This window comes from Tachysurus vachellii, chromosome 6, assembly GCF_030014155.1.
Source record: "Tachysurus vachellii isolate PV-2020 chromosome 6, HZAU_Pvac_v1, whole genome shotgun sequence".
In the NCBI taxonomy this organism is placed as follows: domain Eukaryota; kingdom Metazoa; phylum Chordata; class Actinopteri; order Siluriformes; family Bagridae; genus Tachysurus; species Tachysurus vachellii.
Window position 1 is genome coordinate 15,769,910 of NC_083465.1, and position 8,521 is coordinate 15,778,430.

The 8,521-nt window shown below is 35.5% G+C and overlaps 1 protein-coding gene across 1 annotated transcript; it reads left to right on the plus strand.

Annotated features, from left to right (window-relative positions):
• Positions 1-391: 391 nt before the first annotated feature.
• scdb (stearoyl-CoA desaturase b) lies at positions 392-5,412 on the plus strand. Its single transcript, XM_060872529.1, has 6 exons — positions 392-587; positions 732-987; positions 1,867-1,997; positions 2,635-2,840; positions 3,690-3,922; positions 4,480-5,412. The coding sequence occupies exons 2-6, from the start codon at positions 756-758 to the stop codon at positions 4,677-4,679; spliced, it is 1,002 nt and encodes a 333-aa protein (XP_060728512.1). The 5' UTR covers positions 392-587; positions 732-755; the 3' UTR covers positions 4,680-5,412.
• Positions 5,413-8,521: the final 3,109 nt, after the last annotated feature.

Here is an 8,521-nt window from a genome sequence, read left to right on the forward strand (position 1 = left end):
TAGCACTTATTCTACACAGGGTCAAAGGGAACCTGGAGTCTCTCCCAGGGGACTCGGAGCACAAGGAGAAGGTGACAGATCATTTAGAGATGACCATCATCCTACAACACATGTCTCTAAAAAATACACTTTGCTGCCACTAATATTATCATCTAAAACTGCTACAGAAATAGCTTATTTTATTTATTATACAGCTCTGTCTCTTTGGAGTGAGAAAAGAGAGAATTATGTGAGACGAGTTATTAACGCTTATTAAAGTTCAACGACCTCAATTTGCAAAAGGGTTACTGTTGGACATGGACTAAAGACAACGAATCTGTGTCACTGCCTCTTGCGCCATTGGAGCTGGGAGGCAGTGTATAGTGTGACTGGGAGGAGAGGATTGTTTAGACTGTAGCATCCAGAGTGAACATCAGACCAGCTGACAGCCAATCAGACTAGCAAAGCTAGGTGGCATCCGTCACCTCCCAACCAACAGCCACAGTTATAAGAGTGTCTAAACTGAACGAGGGGCTTTAGGTAAGCAAGAGAACCGCCTTCCTGACGTGCAGCTCTTCTTCTAGACGACCGGAACTTGTTTTTAAAAGGTAGGTAACCCAAAACGACGAGGTTTTGTGGAAACGGGGTTTGAGAGCAGCGTTTGTAAGCCAGCGGTAGAAAGAAAATACATCAGTTGTTCGTGTGTTGTTGTTGTTGAGCGAATCGTTATAATGAGGCTTTGTCTCTTTCAGACGCTACAGGCCAAAACCTTAAACATGACTGGTACAGAAAAGACAGATTGTTACTCGGACAGGCAGCGCAAACCCGAGAAGGACGAAACAACGTGGGTAGATGATGCTTTTGATGAATCCTACACAGAGAAAGATAGCTCGGTGCCTCCAGCGCAGATCGTATGGAGAAATGTTGTGCTGATGACTATACTGCACGTCGGAGCTGTTTACGGACTGACCATGGTTCCTTCTGCTAAACCTTTAACACTGTTATGGGGTGAGTTTTGGGGTTTTTTCTGGATGATTCAATGCGCCAGTATATTGACCATGATGTGATGTGACGCTGTACAAATACAGTGCGGTTTATTCTGGATGCGAGGGGGCGTTTCAGTGCTGCCGGTCACACACACTGCCTTTTGTTAGAGAACAGAGACTAACACTGATCACTATCACTGATGCTTTTATACAACTCCCAACAAATCACACATGATATGTTCTCTAATCGTGTTTAACATATTTATATTAATTGAACTGATTTGTTTCTTGACAGACAGACAGACAGAGAGAAATTGTATGTTTTGTGTTTTATGAATGGGATTGGAGTCAGTTGCATTTATGAAAGCTTAAGAAAGAACCTTAAACGAATCATTTTCCTAAGAATGGAGTCATGAGAGATAGTGAACTGATTTTTAATCCACAAGTTGTTGTCCATAAATTGTGGTCCAAAGTTTTGGATGATCACGCTGCATGTTTTGCAGAACATTAAACAATGCACAATCGGTGAGTCAATAGGCTGTCTGTTGTGAGCGAGACAATATTCGTCTCTAGTTGGATTTTCCTTTGGGATGTCATAGCCCAAGCAGATCTGGTGAACGGACAACACAGTGAGACATTCAACACCCATGTAAAACATCATGAGCAGGAAAGGCACACCTCTCAGCAGGGCTGTTTATGAGCATCTAGGGCCCCTAAGAGATGACATCCTCAAGGTATTCTTTATACAATCCTACTTTCATTTGGGGCCCTCTAGTGGCATTGGGGCCCCAAGAAGCTGAATGGCCTCAGCATCTCGTACATAATTACGATAAAATTAGCAGTTCAGTGAATAAGTGAGAGCCTGCACTTTCTTACTAATTTTTTTTGTTTCATTTTACAGCCTGCCTGTGTTTCCTAATTAGTGCCTTGGGAGTGACAGCTGGGGTACATCGGCTCTGGAGCCACCGGTCCTATAAAGCCAAACTGCCATTAAGAATTTTCTTAGCCACTGCAAACTCTATGGCTTTTCAGGTAAATAAATTATCTTAATTGATTAAATCATAGTCCAACCTTTTTTTCTTTTACAATAATATAATTTTATATGAGCTGAGTAATGGCTGATAGCAGATACTAATCCAGTATTAAAGAAAGTGATTCTTATTGTATGGTCCAGAGACCCTGAGAGGTCTGTGCGGCTGTGATTCTTTTAATCAACCTACTTAAAGTTAATTGCATATTTGCCTGGCCACTTGAATTTGACTTTTTTGATAGACCTAATGTGTTATGTTGATGTAGTATTCAGGAAAAGAACATACTATGTTTCTAAGAACAGCATTGAAAACATTTAGATTGTAGCTAAAAAATTGAGGGTTTGTGAAATTTATTTTGCAGTTAAAGTGGTACCTAGTTGCAAAAAGCTTGAGAATACCTGTTTTAAGTAACCACACTGATTCTGTTCAGACTTTGCTGCCAAGTTAGGAGAGCAGTGTTAGTGATGGACATTTAGACAACTTGTGTCCCAGATAGCAGTAGGTTAATATCTAATGGGTAAACTATTGTACCTTGTATCGTACCTTATGATTTGTTATTCTATAACACTAGGCATAATTGTGCTTAATGGGTAACACCTGATGGATTATGTCAACTCTGTCTATATCTGTCTATTCAGAATGATATCTATGAGTGGTGTAGAGACCATCGTGTCCACCACAAGTATTCAGAGACTAATGCAGACCCACATAATGCCAGAAGAGGCTTCTTCTTTTCTCATATTGGCTGGCTGTTGGTACGTAAGCACCCAGAAGTCATTAAGAAGGGGAGCAAACTGGATCTCAGTGACCTGAAGGCAGATGGTGTCGTTATGTTCCAGAGGAGGTATAAATGTGCAATAAATTTCATTGACTGAACTGCTAACTTTATAGACTGCAATACAGAAATCACTTTTTTTGTCTCAAGTTACTATATTTGTCTTTACACCAAATTCCAAGTTCTATATCACCACCTAATAGCAATTCAATTTTCATTGGCCTAACACTTATGCAGCTTTAGGCAGGATCCTACCGATAATGTTTTTTATACACTATGAACCTTGCACTCAACATGAATACATGCCTAAATACACTGTAAAAATTGATGCAAGCAGGGCTATTTCATACACCCTCCCTCTTTTGTGCCAAAGTATTACACACATTGTGTGGAGTGGTTTGTAGATAAAAGCTGCAGACCTCTGACAGTGCACACATCAGGTCACAGTGAATGACCCATCCCATTTTTGTGCATGCAGGCCTTCAGTGGCACTGGAATCTCTTTGTAAAGGGATTAGCACATCTAATATCAGCTGAACAAATAGTACTCTCACTGGGTTTCACAGCTGTCATATCAGTTAGTAGAACAGTAACCAACTTGGAAATATTGTAGAAATTATTTTCAACATAAAATAGCAGCAATCTTTTGCAGCTTTTTCCATCAAGTTTATGATGTTATTGCTTCAGGCTGATTAAGAAATCCGTCTGGGAAATTGTGTCTGCCTCAGCTGCATTACTTTTTAATGGGATAAGATTTACTTTAGGGTTCATTTAGGGTAATTTACTAATTTTAAATGAAAAATGTGCTAATTAATACAAACTTTTTGCTTTTTATGCTTGTGAAATTATAACTGAAATCTGTTGCTTTATAATTTAAAGAGAGAACAAATGTGCATTAATGTCATTTTTGTTGGTTTAGGCATTATAAGTTGTCTATACTGGTGATGTGCTTCCTTGTTCCAACACTGGTGCCATGGTACTTCTGGGGTGAAAGCCTGTGGGTGGCTTACTTCATACCAGGCCTGCTAAGATACGCTTTGGTCCTTAATGCCTCCTGGCTGGTTAACAGTGCTGCCCACATGTGGGGCATGAGGCCCTTTGACCGCAACATCAATCCCAGAGAGAATACATTTGTTGCCTTAACTGCTATTGGTAGGAGGATTTTAAATTATTTCGTATGTTTTGCATTTAACCATTTGTTTATATAATATATAATATATATATATTATATATATATAATAATTGTGTGTATATATATATATATATATATATATATATATATATATATATATATATATATATATATATATATATATATGTATGTGTGTGTTTTTGTTTAGGAGTCTAAGAGTTTTCCCCTTTACTCATCTTTTATAACAAGTTAGATAATTGACATGAGAATTACATACCCTTATGGGAAAACAGTAAGAGCATGAATCGTTTGGTGTCTCATAATTATGCACATTATCTTTTCTTTGACCCTTGCATTAAATGTCTAAAAATTCTTGATACAATAGTAGAATTTTTAACGATACAGCCCTGAAGTTTTGTACTAACACCATCGCAATATCAAAAAGATTTACAATAAAAAAAAAAAAAATACAAAAATGTCCATCCATGCACATTTGTAAGGTTAAGTGTTGCATTGTTTGCTGTATTTCTCTAGAATTTCTCTTGAGTACCATCAATAATATACATTTTTGTTGCAGGGGAAGGCTTCCATAACTACCATCACACATTTCCATATGACTATGCTACCAGTGAGTATGGTAGTGTGCTGAACATCACCAAGATGTTTATTGATTTCATGTTCTACATTGGCCTTGCCCAAGGCCTCAAGAAGCCATCTCATGAAACGATCATTGCTCGGGTTCAACGCACTGGTGATGGCAGTCACAAAAGTGGCTAAGTAATTTCTAACATTTTACAAGCCAAAATGTGTCATGGGAAGCTAAACCAATATATAAATATATTTGTGCAGCAAAGTGTGCAGCAAAGGTCCTAGTACTGTCTCCAACTTTACAGTGAATTAAGAATTCCTGTCTTGATTACACAGACTAAGGACCACAGTTTAATTTTTTGGCTTAATTTATTATGAAACTATGTGTACTTTTAGCACTGGAAAGTTTAATTTGGAAACATGATTTGCTCTAACTCTAAGGTCCTGTAACAGTATTGCTTAGCAGCACATTGAGCTAAATCTAATCAATATCACTGTTTGTTTAGAACGTAAAATCTACCTTGAAATAATTCTGCTAAACTATGCAAGCTATACAGTTACAGCTTATTATATAATATACCATATGTGCTATTAACCCCTTTGGCACTTTTGGTTTACGTTCAAGTCGTCATAAAGTGATAAAAGTAAAAGAAGTGACAGAATGGATACAAGAAGCATATAAAAGTTTTTTTCTGAGCACTGATACTGCTGAGTTGCACACTGACGTATTTTATTGTAAATTCAGAAAATTCCAGATTTTATTTTAAATATGGACAACTACTATGCTGGCCTTCAGATTTCAATTTATATAAACACAAATGCTGTATAATTTTCAATTTATTGTTAATAATTTAACAATGTTTACCTAAACTGGATACAAAAAAAAATCTGATTTTGACAACAATGCTTGAAAAAAAAAAAATGTATGTGTGTGTGTGTATATATATATATATATATATATATATATATATATATATATATATATATATATATATATATATATATATATATATATATATACATACGTACATATATGATATATGACATGTGTGTAATATATATATATATATATATATATTATAGTCAAAAACTTCCTTTTCTCACACTGGAATGAAATGAAATATATATTGGCACCCCTCAATTTAGTTCAGTCTAGCTCACACTAATCACTAGTGATTTTTAATGGAATGGACCATTAAGTTATTTTATTATTTGCTTTTGACCATCACCTCTTCAGGGTCTCTGCCTTAAAAATGGGATTCAGTTCAGAGGGCAAAAATTTATACCTTGGCATGCAGTGCAATATACTCCTATCTATATTTTCCTATATAATTTATCTTCCTAAATTGCACTTTAATTAATCAAACCACAACTATGCTTTTTAAACAGGGTTAGCTTTTTTGATTACAGTGGGAGCAAACTCCTTCTGTTTAACCAAAGTTGCCTGTCAATAGTACATTAGCTAATAAAACTGAATCATGAGATCACATTTTGGCTCTCTGAAAAATATTAGCTACAAAGCTGGCAACACATAAAACTATTCCTACCCAAGAGCAGTTGGAGAGATAATTCTTTCCACCATGTTTTTCAAACCTTCAATGAGCTCCAGTCCAATGAACAGAGTTTCAGATTGCCTTCACTACAAAAGATACATTTGATACCTGTACATTTAAGCCAAACAAAAGTACTTAAGGAGATGCATGCTTTATGCTGCCTCCCAAATAGGACAGTGTTCATGTAGGCAGTGAGCAATGCTGCCCAGAAAAACTGTCTACCTACACAGTTGACTTGAAAATAAATTACATGCAGCATCAGTGATCATATTTTAAAGTGTTTAAAGTAATAACAAGAAAGTGGGTACTGCATATTTATTGTTGTATATTGTCCAGCCTAACTTATACCTTTTCTTTTCTATATGACCTTCCATTTTTAATGCCAAGATGATAGAACTCCACATACTGTAATTTGATGAAAGGAAAGGATCTATTTTTTTCTGGCATACGAGCCTTGTCATCTAAGAACTCATATTTTTTAAAAGATTTTTTTTTTCCAACCAATTACTGAATTTTATGCGGGGAGAAATATACATGTACTATTTTATGCTGAGTTGTTTCTAATTGTAAGTTTATCCATGAGCTATTTATTGAAGAATGTGTAACGTACTTGCTTGCATAAGTATTTTGGAGGGTTGTCCATAATTACAACAGACATGTATTTTTAATGAAAATTGTTTATTAGATTCCTTTCATATGTGAATGTAAGAACAAAATAAAAATGTCCCCCATGCCAATCCTTATACTGTCTCACATTAATCACAGTGGGCCCTTTCCTTGTATTTCTTTTGGTAAGATGTTATATTATAAAAACTCTATCAAATACAGTAGGTCTATAAGCTGATTAATGTATGGTTTCTTACATTCACCATTGATATTTGAAAAATAAAAATGATTATTTATATGTTATTTCTCAGTATTTTACAGCTGTTTACCTGTATGGAAGCCTTAAAGTAAGGTCAAGGAAAGTTGTCACTTTATGTAGGCTACAATTGAATAAATAAACATTTCTAAAAGAAAGTTGATGAGTTCTGCATTCATTTTTATGTTACTTGTAAAAATATTTTTAATCACATCAGCTATAGTCAGATACAGTATATGCTCAGTCTTACATTACAACAGGTGGCACAAATGCATTTGGCATGTTTTATGGATATAGGAATATTTGGTGAAATACATGAAGAATGTGAAAACACACATTTTGAAGTAAGAAAATACAGCATTACCTGGAAAACTTGACTGGGTACTACACAGAATTTCTTTATTCCTTCTTCTTTAATATTATTATTTAAAAATATTTTAAAGAATATTTTTATTTTATTTATAAACTAAGAGAATTCAATTCAAGTTTATTTGTATAGAGCTTTTTACAATGGACATTGTCTCAAAGCAGCTTTACAGAACATAAACATAGGACAGAAGATAAACATAAGGAGTAATATAAAGAATTAATATAATAAAAATTCAAAATATATATAGTTCACAGTGTGTATGTATGTATATGTATTTATCCCCATCGAGCAAGTCTGAGGTGACTCAGGCAGCAGTGGCAAGGAAAAACTCCCTTAGATTGGTAAAGGAAGAAACCTTGAGAGGAACCAGACTCAAAGGGGAACCCATCCTCATATGGGTGACACTAGATGGTGTGATTACAAATATACAGTCAGGCAAGTGTTGTATTGGTGTAAGGATCACATGGAGTTCAGATCTCCTCTTAGTATCACAGAGTCCAACTGGAGCTGGTAGATCTGTAGATGTCTCAGGATTCTCACAGAGTCGGCCTCATCTCAGTGGAGGTCCAAAAACTCCATCGCACGGAGATGTATGTATGTGTGTATGTATGTGTGTGTGTGTGTGTGTGTGTGTGTGTGTGTGTGTGTGTGTGTGTGTGTGTGTGTGTGTGTGTGTGTGTGTGTGTTGGACACTGGCCCCCTCTGCTGACTGCAGACTGGAGCGCGCTCGTGCACTCTTTAAACTCGCATGTGGCAGGGGAAAATGCAACTAAATCTCAGCTCTTACTGCGCATTTTTACTGTTAATTTGCACCAAATTTAAAGTCAACTAAATTTTGTTATTTGTGCCAGACATTTTCATTAATCGATTTAGCAATTAAATTACACAAAACTTATTTATGCCAGTTATTACAATATTTTTCAGTCATTTTTAAAATGTGAACTACTGTATTTTAAAATGTAGATTGCTAAATTCAAAATGTACCTTTTTTTGCCTGAACATTTTGCCTATACCAGAATAAAAAAAAAATTGAGACAGGCTAATTAATGACGTAACCATGAACTTAATATAATATTATTAAATTATATATTAAAACACGCCATTTCATGCCATAATCCAGAAGTATCTCTTTATAATAAAGTTCCTTAACGTTCCTTAATCTTAAATTAGAGAGAGCATGAGCTGTGAAAGACCTGGAGATTATTGAAGATTACAACAAAAGAGCTTTGAGTTTGTCAGGATTAGG

Bases quoted from the DNA above. Each gene is read 5' to 3' on its own strand.
- scdb (XM_060872529.1), top strand. From the start codon at position 756: ATGACTGGTACAGAAAAGACAGATTGTTACTCGGACAGGCAGCGCAAA. The intron at 988-1,866 runs GTGAGTTTTGGG...TTCATTTTACAG, and splicing joins ACCTTTAACACTGTTATGGG to CCTGCCTGTGTTTCCTAATT. The intron at 2,841-3,689 runs GTATAAATGTGC...TTGTTGGTTTAG, and splicing joins GTCGTTATGTTCCAGAGGAG to GCATTATAAGTTGTCTATAC.